The sequence below is a fragment of the Tursiops truncatus genome, chromosome 10 (genome assembly GCF_011762595.2).
Source record: "Tursiops truncatus isolate mTurTru1 chromosome 10, mTurTru1.mat.Y, whole genome shotgun sequence".
Taxonomy (NCBI): domain Eukaryota; kingdom Metazoa; phylum Chordata; class Mammalia; order Artiodactyla; family Delphinidae; genus Tursiops; species Tursiops truncatus.
The window spans coordinates 13,471,807-13,499,669 of record NC_047043.1 but is presented as its reverse complement, the minus strand read 5'-3'; the positions used below and the strand labels follow the sequence as shown (position 1 = coordinate 13,499,669).

Below are 27,863 nucleotides of genomic sequence, written 5' to 3'. Positions count from 1 at the left end.
AATGAAATCTTGCCATTTGTGACAACATGGATGGATCTAGAGGGTATTATGCTAAGTGAAATAAGTTAGAGTAAGAAAAATACCATATGATCTCACTTATATGTGGAATCTAAAAAACCAACCAAACAATCATACAAAACAAAATGAAACAGACTTATAGATACAGAGAAAAAAACGGGTAGTTGCCAGAGGGGAGGGGGATAGTGGTAGGCAAAATCAGTGAAGAGGGTTAAGAGGTACAAACTTACAGTTATAAAATAAATAAGCCACAGGGATGTAATATGCAGCACAAGGAATATGGTTAATAATACTGTAATAACTTTAGGAAATGATAGTTACTAGACTTATTGTGGTGAACATTTCGTAATGTATGCAAAGGTCAAATCACTATGTAATACACCTGAAATTACCATAATATTGTACATCAACTTTATTTCAATTAAAAAAAAAGCCTGTGGGGAACGAAAAAACCCTGCACACCACATATGGACCCATCTTCTTAGGATAACATGTAAGGATTCCACCATATGGCCCCAACTTGCCTTTCTGGCCTCATCTCTTGCCATGTTCAGCTCTGCAAAACTAACAGCTTTTCTGTCAAAGTACTTAGTTCATGTCCTTTGTGCCCAATTCTCTGCTGAATTCTCAGCTAAGAACTGCCCTTTCCTTTACTGTTTGCCTAGGGAACTCCTGCTGTCCTTCAAGACCCAAATCAGCACACCTGAAACTAATATATTATAAATCGACCACACTTCAATAAAAACAAAACAAAACCAAAAACCATAACAAAACAAAACAAGACTCATACCAAATGTAGCCCTTTGTTGCCCTTCCTGCCCACGCAGAAGTCTAATTAGCAAGGTTTATTTTCCAACATGGCCTTGTATTGTTATTTATTTTTTTGCATTGTAATTAAAACCTGATGCTTGATGGCAGAAACTGTAGCATTAATACAATGTCTGGTGTGTGCTTTGTACAAGGTGGGTATCCAATAAATGGTTATTAAGTAAATGAATTACTAAACAAATGAATGAGTAAAAACTAATGGTCTTCCTTGAGTCTCCCACAAATTGTACTCCTTTGGTCCAGCATGACTATACTAGAGCAGTGCTTTTCAAATTTTAATATGCATATAAATCACCGGGGGAAATCTTGTTAAAATGCAGGTTCTGATTCAGGAGGTCTGGGGTGATGTTTGAGATTCTGCGTTTCTAACAAGTCTCCAGATTGCTGCTTGCCCAAGAACCACACTGTACTACGGGATTGAGTATTCCTTCCATGTCTTCCTGGTCTATGTAAGCATCGTGTTTCTGCTTACCTCTAGCATGCTATTCACCCTATTCTATCACGTTGTATCATTTTTATGTTCTTTGGCTAGAATGTAAGTTTCTGTGGACAGGAACTGTGTCTACTGTGTCACGTACCCATCTTTGTATTCTCAGCACCTTGCTGAGAAGCTGGTGCACAGAAGGTGGGCGCCTAAGCTACATTTGTTTAATTTCTGTAGTCTCTTTCAGGCTGAGCTCAGAGCTGTTTCCAACCTAACTTCATTATCTGTGTGTTTAGAGCTCCTTTGTTAGTCAACAACACCCCTAACTCCCTCTGAGCAGTCTGGATCTCTTCCAGAGGAGAACGAAAGGAACTGTCTACCCAAAGCCCCGAAAGGGAGCTAAAAACCCAGGAGTGATGACTAGACTGACCACCGATATGGTCAGGTAGACTGGAGAGACCCACTCTCCGTAGACCTATAGAGGTATTCAGTGAGCTTGTGGTCTAGACAAACAACACACCAGCTGAGGTTTCACCTATTCACCTTGATTAATAAACCTAAGGCACAGGTTTGGTACGAGTTCTAAATGAAAATTTTGATATAAAAGATTGAGGACAGTTTTTGCTTGTAAAAATCAAGAGGAAACCAGAGAGGCCGGAAGACTTGAAAACTTACGAGACATACATATTTAATCATGTGCTACAGAGTCTACATTATTTATGAGTCAGGATACCCTCTGGCTGTGTTTTAATTTGATCACCAGCAAACTGTTAAACTTTTGCTTTGTTAATGGACATTTGGCCTTTACATTGAGAAACAGGCTGAAAAGAAATATCTAACTGGAGGAAAAGGAGTGATCATAGAGTGTCCTGCTTTGAGAAAAATCAAACCCCGCCTTGTCTATAATTGTGACCACTCCCAGTGATTTCATTTACTGGAGGTTCAGGGGAGGTTAGGATAGATGACAACTGGTGTATAGATTTTAAAAATCCACATTATCAGTAGAAAGAATTACATCACCACAACGTAAGACTTTATATACATCCATCTATGTGTAGTTTTACTCTATTCTACAAATAATTATACCCTGGCTATTCTCAAAACTAACTTGGAAAGACACATAAAAGGACAAAAATATGTCAACAAATTTCACACCAGAAAGTTAAGAAAACAACCACACTGTATCCTATTCATAGAACTATCTTCATGACCTTTTCCTGGCCAGATCTACAGAGAATAGAATAAAAGTTGGAATGCTGATCTGGACAATTCATAAAAAGAATCAGTTATTGCGGTCATTATAAGCGTAAAGATCAGGCATCTGTCTTTCAGCTTAAGTTATCTGATTTGCAGGAACTGCCAACGAATATTACAAATCTGACCAACTGCAAGGGATGATAAATAATAGTGTCTCTATTGGGTTCCTGCCAAGAGATCAATTTATTCAACAAAGTGCATTTGAAACCCAGGGCTGAGGAAACTGTAAATTAATATGGAAAAGGGTTCCCAATAATTAAACTAACTGAAAACTGCAAGTCATTTCTGGTACAGAGTCTTTCCAGTCCATGGTCATGTGAAAAAAAGCTGACCGAATGAGAAGATTCCATTTACCACAGTAAATGTAACAAGAAATTCCAGATAGATTACTCCACAGCTGCTTCCTCCCCCAAAACGCACCCACCCCGAAGCCAGCACACTTGTGCACACACACGGACCCTCTCTCCAATCACTGTCCTGAAAAATTGCTGGCCTCAAAGATTTACATTTTGTGGAACAACTGAAGGGCACAACAGTTGCCTGGCACAGCTGCAGTCTGAACACAAAGGCTAGGAGGTGGGAACAGCAAGTTCAGTTCCAACTGTTAACTCAAGGGAAAGAGCATTTCTCAGAGCAATGCAAGCTTGGAAACTCAGTCTAGAGCAGCATGCTGTTGGTCACTAACACCCCATAGAGCTCAAATCTCAAAATCCAATTTGAAAATAGAAGAAAACAATGGTTACTCAAAATACTTGAGCTGTTAAGTCGCCATAAGCTTCTTGACTTTGTCCATTGAGATGGAATGCATTTCTTAAAACTTCTGAATATTGTAGTGACAATGAGTGCCAACACCCCACCCTTCTGCATACTTTTTGCAGACTTGTGATAAGTGGGCAAATAAATGAAATGATTTTTATTTTTTTTTTCCTCCCAAAAGCAATTTGATCAGATAATTCTAACAGCCTTTTCCCTCTTTGCAATAACGCTGTGATACTGGCTGTAACTGTTTATGAGTTATTTTGCTGGTATGTCAACAGGCCATAGTAAATGAGAAGAAATCAGTTTGATTTATTCTAGGGATTATGTTTTGGAATCTTTCATATAGTTTTTACTAATTTAGATTTAAAATGAAAAACTATAATTTTTATAATATACTCTGTAATAGTTTTTTTAACCCCAAACTTTAGAAGAAGATAAAAATATTAGGAAATATATTTCTATGCATATATCTTAAAGTTTGTCAAAAGATTTTGTATATATGATGTTATCACTGAACCAACATTTTCTTACATAATCATTCCTCACTTTTAATATCTGGCCAAAACTTTATCATACTACTTTCCCATGAAAGAAGTGAAGTAGATGCTCTGCTTTATAACGATTACCATTTTAAATAGGATTTGCCCACATCATAACATGTGCTCAATAAATAAGAGCTGTCATTATTACCATGGCGATCCACACCTCCCAACGTATGCTGTAAGGGTTATATTATAGCTGTCATTATGAGCATGGCAATCCACACCTCCTAATGTATGCTGTAAGGGTTATATTATAGCTGTCATTATGACCATGGCAATCCACACCTCCTAATGTATGCTGTAAGGGTTATATTTTATATAAATAAATAAATATTTATATTTATATAACATTTATGTTCTATAACATGTTTTTCAAAATGTGGGATGTGACCCATTAGTGGATCACGGAATCAATTTAGTGGGTCTCAGCCAGGATTTTATTTAAAAATGAAGTAAAACACAAAAGAAAATATCTGAATTCCACGTGGTGGAAGAAAGTACTGTTTTGTGAAACTTGTTTTAGTATTGTGAGAAGGGTGTGTGTGTGTGTGTGTGTGTAAAATACATTTCTCACTATGGGTTGCCTTTAAAAGTTTCAAACTCATTGTTACAAAGCATATATTTCTAACGAACATGATGAAAAGATAGGTGTTCACTCTAGAACAAAGGAAAACAACTACATTTATTTATCTGTAATAATCGATCCTTCTTTTTTATATTCAAAACATAATTACTCAGCTTTGTACATTGCATTAAAGGTATTCAAACCATTTAAAAAGTAATTTTCTATTCATTTTCCATGGGCACTATTGGAGACTTAATAGGCCAATGTCTGTTGACATGATTATTTTCCACAAATGGATTCTCATTCCTTTTCCATTTATCTATCATGAAATAATAAGACATCCAAGGACTCTTGATGTTTAGTTTTCTGTTTTGTCATGATGTCCTATCTCCATGGCAAACATGTGACAATTACCCTTTATGACAAATTGATCTATAACAAAACAGCATCTCATTTGAAATGTATGAAAAATAATTCCAATTAGTCTACACAAAGACCCACCTACCTCCACACATACCCTTCCATATTAAAACCCTTCAAATGTTTATGAACTCTCTTTACAGAATCATAATGTTGTGGGCAGAAGAAAAATAATCAACTTACTGTATCTTGCATTTCTTATGGAGAAAACAGGCAAAGTAGAAAATAAAAAGAAGCATCAGTCTCTAGTGGTCAGTGTTAACATTTGTACCACAAGTGTTGGGGAACAAGTGTAGAAGTCCTACACTGCTTTGAAAAAACACAAACTCTGCCTTGGTATAACGCCCATGCTACTGAAAGCAACGTTCTGCGTGAAGGTTAGCTGCTGGTTACGACTGTGGGGAGAGTGAGGGTTCTACCTTTAAACTGAGTTCACAAATATGCCACTTCATCTTCCCAACATTTACTCTGGTTAGACCATCCACTGTGACAACTGAAAGGTAACATTCATTTCTAATGGACTGAAGTTTCCACGGGAAGCCTTTTTATAGCAAGTGCAGAGATTTTAAAGAGCACGGACGATCCTAAGAGTACCCTAATTCACGATTTAGTTCAAACTATTTACTGAGTACTTACTCCATGCCAGGCACTATGCAAGGGGCTGGAGACAGAGATGAGTTTCCAATCCAGTGGGAGAGCTCCATAAACACACAAAAAAATTACAATTCTATATGTAAAGGGATATGACTGAGGTATACTGAAGATATGAAGGAGGCATAGAGGAGAGGCATCAAACCAGATGGGGCACCAAGGGAGATCAATGGAAGTTTCTTTTTTTTTTGGGGGGGGGGCAAGCTGTGTAGCTTGCAGGATCTTAGCTCCCTGACCAGGGATTGAACCCAAGCCCACGGCAGTGAAAGCACCAAGTCCTAACCAGTGGACCATCAGGGAACTGCCCTCAATGGAAGTTTCTTAAAGAGATGATGTTGAAACTGAGTCTTGGGGAAGAGGGTTCCCCAGGGAACTCAGGTCATACAGCATGATATATGTTCAGGACATCACAATAAAGGTTAAACAACATGAGGCTTGCAAATTTTGAAACAATGACATTTTGATTTGGTTCATTCTAAGCACTGCATGTGTTCAGAATTCCACAAGTAGTTTGGTAGTGCTGGGCCAGTGAGACGGGGAAGACAGGAGAGACAAGGTGAAGAGGAAGGCAAAAGTCAGATTAGAATCTCATGTGGGAATTCAAGTCGGAACAGACACAGCTGGGATTTTATCCTAGGACTAGGATACCATTCAAAGCACTAGGATTACCGAAGTATTGAAACATATTACTTAGTAAATTTTTAAATGCCAAAAGGGAAATATAAAACATTTAAAAAACATTCTATTCATAATTCTATCTTCTTAAAATTATAACTATTTTCAAATCTTCTTGTTTCCTTCGATTTTACTCACACAGTTTCTTAATACGTATGCCGTCTTAGTGCTCTTAACTTTTGCATTCTACTTTATCACTTAACATTGACTGGTAAATCATTTCCCATGTAACCACCATATGTGGTATCGTAATGACCCCAGAGTATTTCACTGGGTTCTTCTGACAACTCAACCATTTTCTTTTTCTGTGTCATATAGGTAGTTTCCAGACTTTCCTATGACAATGGCATTTTCATAAGCAGCTTCTGCACGTATATTTTATCTTATGTTTTCCTTGAGGTAAATTCTAAAATTGCCAGGCTACCAAGAATGAATAGTTTTATGACCTTTTGTTACTCAGGTGGAAGAGGGCTGGGTACTTACTGTTTTGCTCCAAGTAAGGCCTGCAGTGTGGTGTTCCTTGATGTATGCTTGAAGCTCACTCCATATGTTCAAATACGACTTTACCCAATCCACATGGCGTAAATCACTTTGTCATAAAAGAGAGTGGAAGAGAGTGGATTTAGGATCTATTTAAAGACATTGGGGAGCACATGGCAGTCCAGTAACTAAGGCTCCAGATGACCCTGGAACAACTGTCTTTCTAGACCAGTCGGTGTGGACTGATTCTGAAAAGAACCTTGAAAGGATGGTGGTCCTGGTTTCCCCTGAAAGGAGCTGAGTGCCCTGAGCTCCAGTGCGGAGCAGAGAGGCCCACAGAGAGAGCATCCACCAAACTTAGTCAGTTCATCCTCGTGTCATCTCTCACGGGGAGATGAACATGGAGGGGAGACCATTTCTCTCCGTACTGCTTCTGATGCAAAATGAAAAACAATGTACTTTCAGGCAGGAGAATGGTCCTGAAAACGTCCTTTGGTTTGTTTTCTAATAATTTGTGGAATTATTCGGTTGAAAGTATAACCAAATTGGAGAATTCTGGGCTGATACGGAAAGTTGCTATAGTAAGAAAAATGACTTCCTACAAATGGGTAACACTCAATACTTCTAAAGGGACAGTCACTTAAATTACTTCAATTTGATACTCATAATGACAAATGCAAGTGAGGCAGGGCATGACTGGTATTTTTATTCCAATTTTACTGAACCAAGAAGTGGTAAAATGTTAATCCAACTTTTAAAGCTGGATTAATCTACAGGATTGGGAGAACTGTTAGAAATATTAAATTTATAGGTAGGCAAAAATAGTTGCATTTCCTTTGGATTATTTCCACTCACACATTTTTTCCTACTTTGAATAAAGTAGTGGTAAATGAGAAAATGATGAAATCTCAGTTAACAAAAATTTAATCACAAACCTGGGCCATTAATCTGAAGACAATCACGGAAGGAAATCTCTATTATTCAAGCTCTTGTCAGTAATGACTTGTCTCTGGACATATCTTGTTTTCCTTGAAAAGCTGAGTACCACAAGCATGTTTAGAATCCCATTGTATTAAGTCGTGCCATTTAAGACAAGGGAAATGGGGAACTGAAGTCTAATTATCTGCCCCTCGAAGAGGGAAAACATGAGTGTGATTCTGTTCTACATCTTCAGATTTACTGACTATAATGATCAAATCTATGAAATATTTCATTGTCGCTTTCTCACTTTTACAATCAAAACCCAAACCCATATATTTATATATATGGTCATTTAATACATACATGTGCATATGTACAGGTGTATGTACATACAACACACGTCTGTAGGCATTCTAGAAAAAGCAGGCTGCACGTTCAGTACACTTCTATTAAAAAGTTTAACAAAGGATAAAGTCCAAACCTGCATAGGCAAATTCATTTTTCTTTTAACTATTACAGTATGATTTTAACTTGAAGAAAGTTCTAGCAAAACTTGTAATAAGGCATAACAATATGGTGCCTTTTAACCTGAAGTCAGTTTCTAAGAGACAACAAATTGAGAAGGACTCAACTCTACCTCCAGAGCTGCAAACCCAGCCTCAGTTCCACTTCCCCTGTAAGAAGCTATGGGAAGGACGTGTGACTCTTAATGATTATGACTCAGAGAGGTCTTACCTCTAGAAAGTCAAAATAATTAACCTGCTCTATTCATTTATTGAAAAAGAGCCAAGCAACCAGCCAAGCCAGTCGAAAAGGTTGCACAGATGCAGAGTCCACTGGCCACAGCCCTTCTGAGTAAACCACAAGGAAGCCTGCCTTTCACCTCCTCCACCCACGGCTCGTCTGTCAGGCAGGCAGCAACGAGCCTGCCTCACTGGCGATGCCTCATCAATGAGTCTGCAACACCCCACAGCCCTCACTGAGCTCACACAGAAGGAAGACACAGCCGGCTTGGGTGCACCCATAAATGGGTGTTGAGTGACTGGTTGTGGAGTATTGGGCTTGCTTTGGGTTATTGATCCTGGAAGCTCACCGGTGACTTGGGACTGGTCTGGCTACTTGTGGAAGTGAGGTGAATAAATCCACACCCGTGGCTGCATTTCCCCAGCATGTTACACACTCTTCAGGTGGCCCATTAAGTTTAAGTGAACTGTCCTTGATGCTGTCAGAAGTACATTTTCTAATTAATAGCCGACATTGAGGAGCAAATACTATACTCTCTTTGTGTATGTACAAAAAAGGGGAATCCCTAACCCTCTTGGCTATACTACCACCTGGGGAGAATCACTCACACCCATGGGCCCAAGATACACTCAAGTAGGGACTGGGAGGAGAACAGGAGCTGATGAACTGAGATAAAAACAAAAATGGCCTCCAAGGGTGATACGCAAAACGGCAGAGACTTAGGTGTCTTGAATAGGCACCTCTGTATATTCCGAGAAAGGACTAGGTAAAGAGGTCTTTTATGATGTTGCAGTCGTCATGGCCTGTTCATACTGACATATTTTTGCAACTTAGGCTTGTTCTTTCCTGAACTGCTATTTTTATGTGAGCAGAGCAGATTGTCTTGCATTTCATTTTTTTTCTTTTTTAAAATTTTTAAATAGATCTTTATTGGAGTATAATTGCTTCACAATTCTGTGTTAGTTTCTGTTGTACAACAAAGTGAATCAGCCATGTGCATACATATATCCCCATATCCCCTCCCTCTTGCGTCTCCCTCCCACCCTCCCTAACCCAACTCTCTAGGTCATGGCAAAGCACCGAGCTGATCTCCCTGTGCTATGCTTCTGCTTCCCACTAGCTAACTATTTTACATTTGGTAGTGTATATATGTCCATGCTACTCTCACTTCGCCCCAGCTTCCCCCTCCCCCGCCGTGTCCTCAAGTCCATTCTCTATGACTATGTTTTTATTCCTGCCCTGCCACTAGGTTCATCAGTACCATTTTTTATCTTTCATTTTTTTTGATTCCACATATACATGCCAGCATACAGTGTTTTGTTTTTCTCTTTCTGACTTACTTCACTCTGTATGACAGACTCTGGGTCCATCCATCTCACTACAAATAACTCCACTTCATTTCTTTTTATGGCTGAGTAATATTCCATTGTATATATGTGCCACATCTTCTTTATCCATGCATCTGTCCATGGACATTTAGGTTGGTTCCATGTCCTGGCTATTGTAAATAGTGCTGCAATGAACACTGTTGTACATGTCTCTTTTTGAATTATGGTTTTCTCAGGGTATATGCCCAGTAGTGGGATTGCTGGGTCATATGGTAGTTCTAGTTTTAGTTTTTTAAGGAACCTCTATACTGTTCTCCATAGTGGTATCAATTTACATTCCCACCAACAGTACAGGAGGGTTCTCCTTTCACCACACCCTTTCTAGCATTTATTCCTTCTAGATTTTTTGATAATGGCCATTCTGACTGGTGTGAAGTGATACCTCATTGTAGGTTTGATTTGAATTTCTCTAATAATTAGTGATGTTGAGCATCTTTTCATGTGCCTCTTGGCCATCTGTATGTCTTCTTTGGTGAAATGTCTATTTAGGTGTTCTGACCATTTTTAAATTGAATTGTTTGTTTTTTTTGACATTGAGCTCCATGAGCTGGTTGTATATTTTGGAGATTAATCCTTTGTCTGTTGTTTCATTTGCAAATATTTTCTCCCATTCTGAGGGTTGTCTTTTTGTCTTGTTTATGGTTTCCTTTGCTGTGCAAAAGCTTTTAAGTTTCATTAGGTCCCATTTGTTTATTTTTGTTTTTATTTTCATTACTCTAGGAGGTGGGTCAAAAAAGATCTTGCTGTGGTTTATGTCAAAGAGTGTTTTTCCTATGTTTTCTCCTAAGAGTTTTATAGTGTCTGGTCTTACATTTAGGTCTTTAATTCATTTGGAGTTTATTTTTCTGTATGGTGTTAGGGAGTAGTCTAATTTCATTCTTTTACATGTAGCTGTTCAGTTTTCCCAGCATCACTTATTGAAGAGACTGTCTTTTCCCCACTGTATGTTTTTGCCTCCTTTGTCATAAATTAGGTGACCATAGGTGTGTGGGTTTATCTCTGAGCTTTCTATCCTGTACCATTGATCTACATTTCTGTTTTTGTGCCAGTACCATACTGTCTTGATTACTGTAGCTTTGCAGTATAATTTGAAGTCAGGGAGCCTGATTCCTCCAGCGCCATTTTTCTTTTTCAAGATTGCTTTGGCTATTTGGGGTCTTTTGTGTTTCCATACAAATTGTAAAATTTTTTGTTCTAACTCTGTGAAGAATGCCATTGGTAGTTTGATAGGGATTGCACTGAGTCTTTAGATTGCTTTGGGTAGTATAGTCATTTTCACAATATTGATTCTTCCAATCCAAGAACATGGTATATTTCTCCATCTGTTTATGTCATCTCTGATTTCTTTCATCAGTGTTCTATAGTTTTCTGAGTACAAGTCTTTCGCCTCCTTAGGTAGGTTTATTCCTAGGTATTTTATTCTTTTTGTTGTGATGGCAAATGGGATTGTTTCCTTAATTTCTCTTTCTGATTTTTTGTTGTTAGTGTATAGGAATGCCAGAGATTTCTGTGCATTAATTCTGTATCCTGCAACCTTACCAAATTCATTGATTAGTCCTAGTAGTTTTCTGGTGGCATCTTTAGGATTCTCTATGTATAGTATCATGTCATCTGCAAACAGTGACAGTTTTACTTCTTCTTTTCCAATTTGTATTCCTTTTATTTCTTTTTCTTCCCTGACTGCCATGGCTAAGACTTTCAAAACTATGCTGAATAAGAGTGGCAAGAGTGGACATCCTTGTCTTGTTCCTGATCTTAGTGGAAATGCTTTCAGTTTTTCACCATTGAGTATGATGTTTGTTTGTGGGTTTGTCATATATGGCCTTTATTATGTTGAGGTAGGTTCCCTCTATGCCCATTTTGCCTCTTCTCATTCATACTGCACAGTGCTATAGTCTCCAACACAAAGTGGCAACATTTGGAGTTATATCATTGGGCACAATTGCCTCAAACACAGTTCTCTGGGTGCAGGGAGTCTGTTACTGAGTATCAGTAATTTAACCAAAGTTTCCTTAGGGTGGGAGAGACCTCAGGAGGAAAAGAGGTGGGCGGAAGTCTGTCTCGAGAGCTGTGCTTCCTAAAAGCTCTGAGACCTGTTTTGCTAACATAGAATGACTAAACTCTATGAGGGGATGGAAACACTGCGGCTGGATTTTGTCTTATGTTGTTTAGTATAATTGCTCTATTGGGATATAATTCACATCCCAGGCAATTCATCCATTTAAGGTGTACAATTCAATAGTTTAGTTCAAATTGTGCAGTCATTAACACAGTGGTTTTAGAACATTTTCATCACCCCCAAAAGAAATCCTACACCCATTAGCAGTTACTCCACATTTCCACCCAACTTCCCCAGCCCTAGACAACTGCTAACCTACTTTCTGTCTCTAGGGATTTGCCTATCCTGGAATTTCATATAAATGGAATCATACGATATGTGTTTTTTTGTGTCTGACTTCTTTCACTCAGCATAATGTTTTCAAGGCTCATCCATACTGCTACTTGTATATTTCATTTTTTAAAATGGCTGAATAATATACCATTGTATGGGTATACAGGTTATTTGTCTATTCATCAGCTGATGGACAAATACACTTCATTTGTCTATTCATCAGTAGCACATTCTGGTTACTATAAATAATGCTGCTATGAACATTCATGTACAAGCATTTGTGTGGACATGTTTTCATTTCTTTTGGAAATACACCTAAGAGTGGGATTGCTGAGAGTGACTGTTATTTTTTAGTAAAAAAAGAAAGTATTGGTACATATTTCTTAAAATGATTGGTGGATGTATGGGTATTTTTTGTATTGTAATTTTTATATCTTACATATATTTATAAATATTCTTCTGTATCTACTCAATGTTTATTAAAACCAAAAATAACCTATAAAAGAAATAGTTATGCAAGTTTTGAATATGTAACATTGGTCAATGACCTGGGACTACAGGAGGTATTTATTTACACATTCTGTGCAATTTTTCTATATCCCATACAAAATTTGTCTTATAATGTTGTTTTCTTCTTTTCCTACTTAAAAACCTGTTCTTCTGGCTCATATTTTTAGATCTATGTTAGTAATAGAAAGAAGTGAATTGAAGCAATTATCCAGACTATTCAGGTCCTCAAGTTTCCTTTCATCTGGACAGTCTGGGTCTGTGAGTGAAATGCAGGAACCCCTGCATTTGCTGACTGATGATCATTTCTACTCCCGTCACCTAAGGGCTCAGAGGGGGATTCACTCTGAGCTCAGTGCCCAGGGGGTGGAACTTTGTTGCTCTTATTTTCACCTAATTTCTTTCCTGCATGATGAAGCATCAGCCACATCACATCTTGCCAGCTGTTGACAAGGCAGGCCGTGACATCATCAGAGGTGAGGGATCTCATGACACCCCTTCAGCAGTTCAGAGATATCTTCCTGTCTATTCAGCTCTGGCCTCTCCCCATTTAGTCCCATTTCCAATTCTAGCCCCAGTTTGCGGCTCTCTAGGATCTATTACTTGTGCTGGAGAACGCAATGTCCTTTTAAGCTGGCTCTCCAGGCAAAACCTGTTGGTTCAGTCTCATCTGTACTTTCAACAGCACTTTGAATGGCGGCTGTTCTTACAGACGTCTCTCTTGTCCACCCAACTGTATTTCATCTTAACGCAATCTCTGGTTTCCCTCTCATTGGCCTGGTTTATTGTCTCATCTCATCTCTGTTCCTCATTTATACTTCATTTCCTAAGCCCCGTTTATTTTCTCTCCTCACCCACCAATTCTATTTTTTTTTAATTTTATTTATTTTTGGCTGCGTTGGGTCTTTGTTGCTGCGCGTGGGCTTTCTCTAGTTGCGGAGAGCAGGGGCTACTCTTCTTTGCTGTGCATGGGCTTCTCATTACAGTGGCTTCTCTTGTTGCAGAGCACAGGCTCTAGGGCACGTGGGCTTCAGTAGTTGTGATGTTTGGGCTTAGTTGATCTGTGGTATGTGGGATCTTCCCAGACCAGGGATCGAACCCATGTCCCCTGTACTGGCAGGTGGACTCCTAACCACTGTGCCACCAGGGAACTCTCACCAATTCTATTTTGATCAATGTAAAAGGTTTGTCCATTTAGGGCTGGTCCATCACAAACCATCACAGATCTCTCTCATTATTGTGGGGATACATGACAGAGTGACATGCATTCACGTGGGGAGAGTTTATTCATTACCAGAGAACTGGGGCAGACTTTCTAAAACACACATATTATCTGGATCATTGATTTCACTTTCCACTTTGCTCTACCTGCAAAGATGGGATTTTTCCTTAATATTTGTAGTAAACTAGACTTTGAAAGGAATCAGTAATGAACTACATTAAGCTTGGGGACAAATGTCTAACAAACAATCAATTGAAAATCTGGTCAATAAAAGAAGGTACGTACCTGTGTTTGTAGTCCTTTAAGACCCTGTTAGTGTAAAAGGTGGCAGCATCATTCATCTCCTTGACATAAGGGCCGGGTTTGGGGGACTGAGAGAACAGGACCATCACCAAAGCATAGAAAGAAAAAAAATAATAGGATAAGAAAGAAAATGCCTTAAAGAAGAAGAGAAGCAATGCAGATGTTGACTTCAAAGTTGGAGGCAAATCTTGCTCTGTAAAATCAGTGAAGCACTTTCCACATCTCAGAACACAAAGCCCTGAACTTCAAAAGGGTAAGAAAGAGCTGATGTATTCAGCCTGAAGGGAATCTTCCTTTCATGTAACAGGCGGAGGATGGAGAAGCCTGAAGGCAGCCATGAGTTCTCCCAAACACTCCACAAACCTGAGGAGGTGCAGGGGCAACATTCCAGCCAGACTCACCACAGCTATCCACCCAAGGGCAGGGATGCTTTCGCTGACGGCCGAGAGATGATTAAACATTTTACTCCCCCGGTTTCTCTCTCTGAAAGTTTGGATCTCCTGAATCTTTTCCGATATTGGTTTCAGAAGTGCAGCCACATCGTTCTGGAAGCAAACATTGAGCACTGTTACTGAGGACAGAACGGAGGCACAGCACCTCCACCCATGCTGGCCTAAGCAGGACTACTCAGCACCTGTCATTTGTCAGGGGCTTTCAGAATCCAGCAGACTTTTTTCTTATGGTCATACTGTATTTTCATTTTCTGAAGTATGAAGACTGCGATTTCTTACATTATTAATGCTGTCTCCTGAGACATGGAAAAAACGCAGCAGTATGATACAGTCCCTGTTTCGGAGACCGCTGCATGGAACACAGTGAAACTGAGTGTAGATCAAGTTATATTTTCTAATGGAATGCACAGATCACAGCCTAGAAACACATGTCTAAAATCGGGATAGGTAGAAGTTAGTAAAAGGATATCTTCCTATTCCTGTCGGAAAATGATGTGAGGAAGGGTCCTTGGTTTTTAACCTTAGTTACTAATCCATGTGAAAAAGTGGAAATCTTTCACTGAGGCTCTCTGCAAGAAAATGTAACCGCTTATAATATTTATAGTCCCCTTAGTCTGGTTTGGTTTTCAGCATCATCCTCAGACAACTTGGCTGATGGCTACTCACCCCTCTCACTTCTTTTTTTTTTTTTTTTAATTTTTATTTATTTATTTTTGGCTGCGTTGGGTCTTAGTTGCTGTGCGCGGGCTTTCTCTAGTTGCGGTGAGCGGGGGCTCCTGTTTGTTGCGGTGCATGGGCTTCTCATTGTGGTGGCTTTTCTTGTTGCAGAGCATGGGCTCTAGGTGTATGGGCTTCAGCAGCTGTGGCACATGGGCTCAGTAGCACAGGCTCAGTAGTTTTGGCGCGTGGTCTTAGTTGCTCCGTGGCATGTGAGATCTTCCCAGACCAGGGCTTGAACCCAAGTCCCCTGCGTTGGCAGGCAGATTCTTAACCACTGCCACCAAGGAAGTCCCACCCCTCTCACTTCTGATTAATTGATTCAACAACTGACTTTTCTAGTCACATAAAAACACTTCTAAAATTATGTGAGCTGAGTTATGAAGTATCACAGAGATTGGTGCTTGTAGCATCTCCCCATAGCATTCTTGACTTTCTTTGGTTTGGAAGAGCAGATACAAAGTTATCTGATTTTTTTTTTTTTTTCCTCCAAAGAAACAGCAACAGTTTGTACTTCAGCTTTGTAAAAGCAGTTGAAGAGGTTTTGGCAGTATTTTACAGTCTTTTAAAATAGAAAAGCCCCTTAAAGCTCCTTAATTTCTTTAACCAAGACTTCAGAGGTTCTTAACTGAACTTCAAGGTTCTCAACTTGGGCTACACATTGAAATCACCTGGAAGCTTTCAAAAACAGGCCTTGGGGGCTTCCCTGTTGGCATAGTGGTTAAGAATCTGCCTGCTAATGCAGGGGACATGGGCTCGAGCCCCGGTCTGGGAAGATCCCACATGCCGCAGAGCAGCTAAGCCCGTGTGCCACAACTGCTGAAGCCCGCGTGCCTGGAGCCCATGCTCTGCAACAAGAGAAGCCACCGCAATGAGAGGCCCACAAACCGCAACAAAGAGTAGCCCTCATTCGACGCAATTAAAGAAAGCCCGTGTGCAACAACGAAGACCCAACGCAGCAATAAATAAATTAAAAATAAAAACAAAAAAACACAAACCAGGCCTGGGCCCCACCCCCAGAGACTCTGATTTAACTGGTCTGGGGGTGGCCTGGGTTTCGGGGGGAACTGGAAAAGCTCCCAGGTGCAGATTTTAATCATTGCTACAATGGTAGTTTAACATCCTTTAGGACAGTTGTTTCTGCCAGGGACAGCAAACCATCAGGGAAGAAATAATGCTCAGCTGCAGTAGCTTCCGGCCCTCACTTCTCCTTCTTGACCCTGTATATGCCCTCCCCTAAAAGAAGTGTATCAAGGCTTTGGAATGATAATGACCTTGGTTCAAATCTTTGCTCTGACACTTTATGAGGCCTTGAGCAAACTACTTAACCAAAGCCTTGGTCTCCTCATCTGTAAATCAGAGATAGTAATACTTACAGCTTATACGCTACAGGAGAGGTGACGTCTTAAACCTCTGGCACATGGGATGGACACAATAAACGTAAGTGATTATTATTATTACTATTATTCAGTTAGCTCAGACTGGGGGTAAAAAAGATGTTCTCTGTAATACGTAATATTCATTTGCCTCAAACCAACAGTCTGTGTATTTAAGATAAGAGAGGCTCCAAATAAACATCCACGCAGGCTGACAGGATTTTAGGGTTCCGGGAGTCTAAACTAGGCCATCTAGTTCAGGTTTGTGACAGACTCAGCTAAGTGGGTCACGTTCAGTATTTTTAAAAAGTAACTGAAATAGAATAGAAACTATCAGAGGGCATGTCATGTATAAGGTTGGGTTTTTTTTTTGGCCACACCGTGCCGCACGTGGGATCTTAGTTCCCCAGCAAGGGAGAGTAAAGGCTCAGGTCTGGATGACACTGCTTGGGTTGAAGTCCTTGCAAGTCAGTGTACTAAGCTCTAGAACTTTAAACAAGTGGCCAAACTTGTCTATGATTCCGTGATCACATCTCCAAAATACTGTTGATAATGGCACTCACTTCACATGGCTGTTAGAAGGAGTAAATGAGAGAACATGTCTGTGCTTGGTAAGGAGTCAGGTACACTGTGAGTGCTCGAGAAATAGCAGGAGACCTCAAAGACATCTGCCGGTTTAAAAATCTCTGATTGACAAGATTCACTGACCAGCTCTTTCCTATCACTGACATGCAAAGTCAGGAAAAACATTTTCTAACTGAGATCTGCAGCTGCAGAGGCATGTTTTTGTTTGGGAGAAACAAAAAGAAATACAGGGAAAGAGAGCAAAGCGTTCTTAAAGTTCTCAGTGGACTTTTTTCCCCCTGTTTTATTGAGAAATAATTGACATACATCACTGTATAAGTTTAAGGTGTAAATATATGCAAATCAAACCAGCATGATGGTTTGATTTACATATACTGTGAAATGATTACTACAATAGGTTTAGTTAATTAATATCCATCATCTGATATAGATACAATAAAAAGAAAAGGAAAAAGAGTTTCCCCCTGTGATGAGAACTCTTAGGATCTACTCTTTTAACAACCTTCCTACATATCATATAGCAGTGTTAGCTATAGTTGTTACGCTGTACAGTACATCCCTAGTACTTATCTGTAACTGAAAGTTTATACCTTATGACCAGCTTCCTCTGACTCCCCCTTCCCCCCAGCCCCCAGTTCTGGTAACCACAAATCTCTCTTTTTCTGAGTTTGGTGGGGTTTTGTTTGTCTAGATTCCACATATAAGTGCGATCATACAGTATTTGTCTTTCTCTGACTTACTTCACTTAACATAATGCCTTCAAAGTTAGTGGACTTTTAAAATTCTTCCATACTGAAGGCAGTGAAAAACAAAAAAAGGTTGCTGCAGAAGCTAGCCAGGTCTTGTGGAAAATTCATGAATACCTTCCCACCTTCTCACTTTCCCTTCTGGCCATTACAAAGGAAAGGTCTCATAGGTATGACAAGAAGACCCTGAATCAGGGTTGTTATGGGCTGAATGTGTCCTTCCCAAATTCAAATATTGAAGCCCTAACCCCCAGGACCTCAGAATGTGAGTGTATTTGGAGGCAGGGTCTTTAAAGAGGGGCTTCAGTTAAAATGACATCATGAGGGTGGACCCTAAACCAATATGACAGGTGTCCTTATAAGAGATGAGGATGCACACACTCACAAGGGAAGACCATGTGAGGACACAGGGTGAAGACAGCCGTCTACAAGCCAAGGAGAGAGGCTTCAGAGGCAGCCAACCCTACTGACACCTTGATCTCGGACTACCAATCTCCAGAATTGTGAGAATATACATTTCTGTTGTTTAAGCCACCCAGCCTGTGGTACTTTGTTCTGGCAACATTGGCAAACTAATATGAGGGTGTAATGACTGTATAGGAAAAGCAAACAAACACCCCCAAACTCTCAACAAAGAAACAAAACCCCTCTAAACAGTCCCTGCCCCAAACACAGCTCTTCCATTTTCTTGGTGAATGACTGCTAAAGTCAGGTTTAAATGCCCTCCCTGCAATTTCACTCTTTAGAAGGGAAACACTTCCCTCTTCAAGGGGTTCTTTTTAGTCCAAATTCAACACCCAATCAAGGGTGCGTTATACAGGTTTTCCCAGAAGGCAGCTGAATTTTAATTATGGCAACACTAGTAAAAAGCATCCTAATTTTCTCCAGTGATTTGCTCAGCCATGATATTCTTTTCTTTTTTTACATCTTTATTGGAGTATAATTGCTTTACAATGTTGTGTCAGTTTCTGCTGTATAACAAAGTGAGTCACCTATAGGTATACATATATCCCCATATCCCCTCCCTCTTGCGCCTCCCTCCCACCCTCCCTATCCCACCCCTCTAGGTGGTCACAAAGCACCGAGCTGATCTCCCTATGCTATGCTACTAGCTATCTATTTTACATATGGTAGTGTATATATGTCCATGCTACTCTCTCACTTTGTCCCAGCTTCCCCTTCCCCCCTCTCCATGTCCTCAAGTCCATTCTCTACATCTGCGTCTTTATTCCTGTCCTGCCCCTAGGTTTATCAGAACCATTTTTTTTTTAGATTTCATATATATGGTTAGCATATGGTATTTGTTTTTCTCTTTCTGACTTACTTCATTCTGTATGAGAGACTCTAGGTCCCTCCACCTCACTACAAATAACTCAATTTCATTTCTTTTTAAGCCATGATATTCTTGATGTCATGACATTTTTTGAGAAAGGCCAGAATATCTGAATTGTTAGTGATATCTGGCCTACTGCCCCAAGGGGAAAAAGAACCAGAAACTGTACATTTACAGTGTTAGATAGATTTATTAAGGCCATCTTTGTTTATCTCTAACTTCCCAAGAACAAACTCTGAAGTCTGAGGAGACAGAGTATTCTGGAAGATATTTTATATTGGTTATCTGATGAAAGCACCAAAAAGATTGAGAAAGTTTCCTTCTGCCTTAGTTTGGCAATTGCGTGAAGAATTGTCCTCATTAAAAAAAAAAAAAAAAAAAAAAAAAGTAATGCTGAGAGGACTAAGTACGACGGCTATGTGCACAGCTCTAATAAGCAGCACAGCTCTTATTCTGTGCCGATGGATTCTCGTGTACTTTAAAGGAGGCTGACAGTCTCCAGCTCATCCTGTACTTTCACAGCTGCAATCAAAAACACAGAGAGAGGGGCTTCCCTGGTGGCGCAGTGGTTGCGAGTCCGCCTGCCGATGCAGGGGACACGGGTTCGTGCCCCGGTCCGGGAAGATCCCACATGCCAAGGAGCGGCTGGGCCCGTGAGCCATGGACGCTGAGCCTGCGCTTCCGGAGCCTGTGCTCCGCAGCGGGAGAGGCCCCAACAGTGAGAGGCCCACCGTACCGCAAAAAAACAAAAATACCCCACAGAGAACATTCGAGTTATGGTGTGATTTCCATCAAGGCTGACTGTGTGGGATATCAGAGGAAAAGTGAATTGCGGGGCGGTGGGGGGCTGTTAGAGGAACTTCCACTTTTTTAAGTATTAAGCATGTATTAAGCATACTCAATAAATACAGGTTGAATTGCACTGATGTCAATTAACGCTACAAAAGGGCTTTCCACTGATGGGAGATAAATTTCAGAGGCATCCTGGGTTTTTTTCCAATGGTGTGCATTGGTGGCAGCTTTTCAGACACAGCTAAAAGCTAGTGTGCTTTGGAATGACTTTAAATCGGCCAATTTTACATAGGTCTCACCCAGATTTTTTTGTTTTTAACTTATCACTCAGGTTTCTTTCATTCCGAGAGACTTTTCCCTGAAAGAAAATCATTTTTTAAGACTCATGTGAAGGTTAGCTGAAAAATCTCCCTTGCCCTTCCCCAGGTTTCTGTGGCTTTAACAGAAGGTCAAAATGGCCGAACTGGAGAAGATGCATGTGCAAATTGCAAGTTTCAGCGAGTGTTTCCAAGCACTATCTTAGCTTAATGGGACTGTACTTTGGAGAGTATTTCAGGACTCCATGTCTTTATGACCCTAGTTTCTGCTTTAAAGTTGAAGAGTTGAGATCCATTATCAGCTTCATCTCAGTTTATCAGCAAGCTCTGCAGAAACTTTACCCAAAAAGGAAAACCAAATTCCCACTCATGCTTTTTTGTAAGGGGATGGAACGAATTCTGTGAGTTTGACCTCAAAGATGTGTCATTGAGTAAACTGAAATAAGCTTGTTATTTCTGGAATCCATGGTTCTTGTGTAGTTTCTACATCAGGTAGAAAATGGATCAATCTGCTATTATTTCTTTTAAAATAATTTCTTTTTCTGATTACATGCTCTTTGTGAAACACTGGAAAATAAAGATGGAAAAACATAAGTAAACAATAAACGTCCTTAATTCTACCACACAGAGAAAAACACTGCTAAATGGTGATTTTTTTCTTGTAGATGTAATTATCAGAGATATCTTCAAAAATAATAACTTTAAAAATAATGGCTGTTAAGACCATAAGGAATAATCGTAAGAAAGAGCTGAATTTAAGCAGTTCAGTTAAAACAAGCAAGCACAAAAACAAATAAAAACCCATCAGTATATTGGCAAGTTCTCTGAAACTCTATCATTTTTATGAAGGATGTTTTAAATACAAATACTACAAAGACATTACTGTTACAACTCAGGAAAACTTAATAGCATTAAAGTAAAAATTGGACTTTTTAATATTTGACTCCCACCTTCATTAAAAAATTCTAAGAAAGCTTATATCAAGCAGTACATCTTAGCCAACCATACTACCAAATATCAAAGACTATTACTTTGGTTTAGTTGTTTTTGTATAAAGTTTTACCAGTTGATTCCATGTGAGTGCATATGAGTATATAGCACAGAAAACATATGGAAAGATACTCATCAAAGTTTTTATTTAATTGTATTGCCTTATCCATATATTTTAAATTTTCTAATATGTATATGCATTTCTTTTGTAATGAAGGGAAAAGTTTTAAAACATACTAACCAGTTTTGTACCTTCAATGGTAGAAAAAATTTCATATACGTGCTATTAAATTTATAGATATCAAATAATATTAAGAGTCTTTCTCAGCATTAGGGAAGTAGCTTCAGGAAAACATGTTCAGAAATTATCAGGATAAATTATTCAGCTGAAGAAGAATAGTTAACATTTTTTTCAGGCAAAGGTTATCCAAATCAGGAACAGTGTTTGCTTCTAAAAATGTATCATTTGGGCACACTCTAATAAATGAAGCAATTGTTTTCATCATTTTAAGTCAAAAGCAAACTTTTTTTTATCAGAAATGCTAATTTGCATTAACTTGCTTTGGTGCAATTGTAGCTATTTCTCTAGACTAATTTCTCTTCATTGTTCCTCTAATATAAAAATTTTCCACTGTCCAGAAACATTTTGGAGGTTTCAGAATATCCTCACGATAATACTTTCAGAAACATTTGTACATTTAAGACAACTTGAAAATTTAAAACATTTGCAAAACTGTCACAGAAATCAATCTAAATAAATAAAACTGGGCTCCATGAATGTACGTGATGCTATGGTAGCTACCATTGTATTGCATTATGACAAATCCCTTGGAAAATATTTTTATATGTTCTTAAGGCTTTACATTCCACATATATGTCTTATTTTATGATTGTTAAACTCTCTTAAAAGTACACTCAAGGGGCTTCCTGGGCAGTCAAGTGGTTAAGACCCCACGTTCCCAATGCAGGGGTCACGGGTTCGATCCTTGGTCAGTGAACTAAGATCCCGCATGCGGCACGGTGCGGGCAAACAAACAAACAAAACAAAAATACACTCAAGAATCCCAAAGGCTTGTTTTGCTTTCATTCCTTAAAAATCATTCTTAAAGAATTAAATTCTGCCATTTGCAACAACATGGATGGACCTGGAGGGTATTATACTTAAATAAATAATTCAGACAAAGAAATACAAATGCTATATGTTTTCACTTACATATGGAATCCAAAAATTTTAAAAATGAATGAATATAACAAAACAGAAACAGACTCATAGATACAGAGAACAAACTGGTTACCAGAGGGGAGAAAGGGAGGAGGAGCAAGATGGGGAAGGGAATTAAGAGGTAGAAACTATTGGGTATAAAATAAATAAGATACAAGCATGTAATGTACAGTGCAGGGAATTTAGCCAGTATTTTATAATAACTTTAAATGTAATATAATCTATAAAAATATCTAATCACTATATTGTACACTGAAAATAATATAACGTAAATCAACTAAACTTCAATTTAAAAAAATCATTCTTGGGACTTCCCTGGTGGCGCAGTGGTTAAGAATCCGCCTGCCAATGCAGGGGACATGGATTCGATCCCTGGTCCGGGAGGATCCCACATGCTGCGGAGCAACTAAGCCCGTGAGCCACAACTACTGAGACTGCGCTCTAGAGCCCATGAGCCACAACTACTGAAGCCCACGAGCCACAACTACTGAAGCCCGCACGCCTAGAGCCTGTGCTCCCCAACGAGAGAAGCCACCGCAATGAGAAGCCCGCGCACAGCAACGAAGAGTAGCCCCCACTCACCGTAGCTAGAGAAAGCCCACACTCAGCAACGAAGACCCAATGCATCCAAAAATAAATAAATAAATAAATCTTAAAAAAAAAATCATTCTTAAAGAGTAAAAGGAATGAATTGCTTTCCAGAATGAACTGCATTGTCCTGATACTTATGAGAGAAGCTTCCAACATGCATAAACTCCTACTTAAATTTTTAATACAAATCTATCAACACCCATTATACTCATCAGCACATTTTTTCCCAGTAATAATATTTGAAAAACAAACTATTTCAGACATAACAGAAAAGCATACAAAGTAATGACAAGCGCCCATATACGTGAAACATAATTTAATATTGCATTGGGGCCCAGGATCATTCCTATGATATCCCTTTACTGACATTTGCCAAAAAAAACAGCTGGAAATGCAGAGGTCTGGAGCCTGGGACACAGAACTATTCAGATAGAACCTCAGGGGTAGCACTGAAGCTTGATGTCAAATTGTTGTATTTTTCTCATAAAGGTAGAACAGTTGCAAATTGGGCATTTTTAGTGTAGTCTTTTCTGCCAAAGGATTCAGCAAACCACAGGCTAAACAGCCTTCTCCAAAGTCATTTTTTAAAAAACTATTCAGATAATAATTTACACTGTTGCTTATCAATATATTTAAACCTCTCAGAATCATGCAAAACCTTATTTAGGATTTTGGGGCCATTGACCCAATGAACAATGGACACTTCTTTGTCAGTTCCCACTTTCTGTTTTTTGTCTTCGCCACTGTTCACAAGTGTGAGCCCCACCTGTCATCGTTTTTAGTTTTTGTGCGCAGTATCTGGGGAAGCCCTCGCTCTAAAACCTACAATTTATTCATCAGAACAAGAACACAGTTCTGCTGATGTGATACATGGGCCACAATTTTCTCTAAGTTCTCAATGTTTGACTTGTCTCAGAATGGTAGGTATGTGATATAAAAAGTCAAGTTCAATGGCTATCTAAATGTATACACAGTAATCTAAATAGTTTGTATCCTTACAATATCTCATCTCCTGAATCTTACTGCAACAACAGGGGTCAGAAGACGATAGAAACGAACAAACTTAACATTAACTGCTCCTCGGAATGAGAGTTATAGTTTCCATTACAGTTGTTCTGATAGGAAGAGAATTTCATTGATAGTACAGGAAGATAATAGTCCAATCAGAGAAAATACATCTTTTCCATTCATTCACGTGTTGGCTAACGACTGTACATGGGACACATACAAAGCTCTAGTGTCTCTCTCTTGTATGACTGGACTTGACAAAATGGGTTCCTAGAAAATGCTGGGTTCATGGCAGGGACATGGCATTAGCTAGATTATTTGAGATCCGGGAAGGAAGCAGTGGGTCAATAATGGGCAATGACAAATAAGACATACGAAATCATGGCAGAGAGAAACCAGAAGGGAAAATTAAGTTGAAAATCAAAAACTTAACCTGGCTACCCACAGTAAGCATAAGAGAATAGACTGGATGGTTGAGAAGAATCTCATCTTGTACTTTGTCATTGTTTCAACTTATTTTATGGACCCAGCTGAAAAGACATCAACTTTCCCTCTCTCTGGGTAGGTACTATCTGGCTTCTGACAGTGATAAATTTTATAATCACCTATAATTTTACTTTATGGGATTCTGAACATTAAAGCTGAACAGTAGATCTCACTGTGCTTTACTTAAACGCACAGGAACTTCACTAACAATTTCTAAAGTTGGAGAGAATTGCCAAAACCATCCAAATTTACCAGCTTTATAAAATCTAAAACAATATACTGTGATCAGAAATTAGTTCTCTGAGATAGAAAAAAAATCTGAACTGCTGTAAGTTTTTAAAAATTGAAGTACAGTTGATTTACAATGTTGTGTTGGTTCCTGGTGTACAGCAGTGATTCAGTTATACATATATTGATATATTATTTTTCATATTCTTGTCCATTATGTTATTACAGATATTGAATATAGTTCCCTGTGCTATAGAGCAAGAACCTGTTGTTTACCTATTTTATATATAGTAGTTTATATCTGCTAATCCCAAACTCCTAATTTATCTCTCCCCTTCCACGAAGTGCTATAAATTTCTGTCTACCAACGTTTGAGTATTAACTGTATGCCATTCACCATGTTGATTGGTTTTCCCCAGTTCTGTCCACTTTGTAACGATAAATCTCAGTTTAAACTACCAAAGTCATCACTTGAAGGATCCCTGTGCAGTCAACTGCATTTACTGGGTCACTGTCTTTCCCCTAGATAAGTGGCCCATGGTAGAGGGATGGCCAGATCTTCTCTTCGAGATTCATTTATGCAGAATATCGCTGAGATGACGTAACCCTACAGTTTCCAGTTCAACCTCAGAAGGTGCAAAAAATGTCAACAACTGCTCTGTAAGTCTTAAGACATCCCACGGGGTGGATTTGCCATTATTGTACCAAGCTACTGATACAGAGCTCCAATCGTCCTTCATCAGAAATGAGCTTTCTCTTTTAAGGTTACCACAACCTTTTTCAGATTCTACCGTCCGCTGTTCTCAAGAGCCGTGCTTCCCACAGTGCATCCAACAGAGCCCCGGCCCTGGTTCGGTGAACAGCTCAACACAAACCGTCTTCCTGATCCACGGAGTTTGAAGGAATTCTGCATATGGCATCTCCCTTCTGGCAAGTCATGATCCACCTCAGAATACTAAGGGAGTTACTAACGAAGTCCATTTATCTTGTTTACCCTGATGTCTCTCAAGTTTTTTTGCCCACAGAACCTTTGATTCACACCTCCCTCCCGCCCCCCCACTGGTTTTCTGTGGAACAGACTCTGGGAAAGGTTGCCAGCAGAAGCCTGTGAAGTGGCTTCAGGGAGTCACAGGGGTCTGCCCGGCTGCTTACCATGTGTTCATTTGTCCTCTTCCTCTCCAGTTATCCTTGCTCATTACCATGGAAACACTTTCAAGGGCATTCAATGGAGGCAAAGAAGTCTCTTCTCTCTCATTTCCAACACACACACACACACACACACACACACACTGTTTTCAGGAGCTATAATCATCTCTGAGAGGATGGCTGGCACAACCCTCCCCCTCTGCACTGAGGTTTTATCTTCTGTTGGTGTCTCACAGTCAGTCTTTTTTTGGTCAGCCCTGCCCCCACTCCTAATCACCACTGGCAGGTAGAATCTCCTTTGTCCTTATCTTCTCTGTTTTCTCTTTCTCCTTGCACACATCTAACCTTGTGTTTGGAAAGACAGACCATTTAGAAACAATGCCACTCAATCACAGCATTCCTTCTGCAGAGCAAACTGATGGCTAATGACATTTATTTGCCTTTAGTCTTCAAGTCTTGAGCTATCTTTTCTCTTTGTGCTGCCCCATGGCCATGGGATGCTTCTTTACTACCCAAGAGGGATTTTTGACTACTTCCAAGTCCAGAAGCATCCCACAGCTTTTCCTGATGTAAGGCTCCCTTATACCATAGATCACATGCACTCAAAGTCTGATCAGTGCCAGTAGGTTGCTGTGCTTGGTTTTTCACATTGACCCCAAAGGGAAAGCACGGCTAACAGCATGTGTGAAGCTAGCAAAAAACGTGACGTACATCCAGAATTCCTTTCTATGAGGCACGTGCAGGAAGACCGCTCTTTGATCTTTGGCTCAGTTATTAGATATAAAGCCTACAGCTCTTGACTATGTAATAAAATGGAGATGACTGTGTCACCATATCTCTAAAGATATATCTAAAGATTGCTACCTGTTGGTCCACTTGTTTCTTCATTTATTCAACAAATATATACTGAGTGCCATCTATGCGCCAGGGCTGGTCAGAAGAGGTGGAGTAGAGCAGTAAACAATACAGGCAGTTCACAGCAGTAAACAACATAATGACTCCTAGGTCCCCACCCCCTTTTGTCCAAGTAGGGTGGGGAGTGTATTAGTCAGGGTTTTCCGTAGAAACAGCACCGACAGGATGTGACTACATATATAGTTTTATAAGGAATTGGCTCATGTGATTATGGGGGCTGACAAGTCCCCAAGATTTGCAGACTGAGGCAGCAACCTGGAGACCCGGGAAACCTGATAGTTTAAGTTTTCCCACCTGAAAGCCAGCAGGCTTGAGACCCAGAAAACTGATGTTCAGTTTGAGTCCAAAGGCAGGAAAAAGCTGATGTCCCAGTTTGAAGGCAGTCAGGCAGGAGGAATTCTCCCTTACTCAGGGGAGGGTCAGCTTTTTTGTTCTATTCAGGCCTTCAACCCATCGGATGGGGCCCACACACATGAGGGTGCTTTATCCAGTCTACTGATTTAAATGTTAATCTCATCCAAAAACATGCTCACAGAAACACCCAGAATAATGTTTGACCAAATATCTGGGCATCCCATGGCCCGGGCAAGTTGACATATAAGATGAATGATCACAGGAGGAGATAGACAGTAAACATAATGAATAACTAAATTAAATGGTATGTTAGTTGTTAAAAGCCATAAGGGAAAAAAAAAAATAAAGTCAAGTGAAGGGAATCAGAAATATATGTGGGGGATGAGTTTCAATTTAAAATAGGGTCAGACCAGACACTATAAAACTCTTAGAGGAAAACAAAGGCAGAACACTCTATGACATAAATCACAGCAAGATCCTTTTTGACCCACTTCCTGGAGTAATGGAAA

General features: G+C 39.6%; 1 protein-coding gene across 4 annotated transcripts in view; it reads right to left on the bottom strand.

Annotated features, from left to right (window-relative positions):
• CAP2 (cyclase associated actin cytoskeleton regulatory protein 2) overlaps positions 1-27,863 on the bottom strand; it is a 137,982-nt gene that overhangs the window by 26,326 nt on the left and 83,793 nt on the right. For 2 of the 4 annotated variants that reach the window (XM_019945238.2, XM_033863867.2), the window contains 3 exons: positions 14,498-14,641; positions 14,079-14,164; positions 6,623-6,728 (listed from right to left, as the gene is read on the bottom strand). The exons of 1 other annotated variant lie outside the window; for it this stretch is intronic. In XM_019945238.2, coding sequence (XP_019800797.1) covers positions 6,623-6,728; positions 14,079-14,164; positions 14,498-14,641 — 336 coding nt within the window. The remainder of the gene's footprint in view (positions 1-6,622; positions 6,729-14,078; positions 14,165-14,497; positions 14,642-27,863) is intronic. One more of the 4 variants, XM_033863868.2, reaches the window with a different exon arrangement.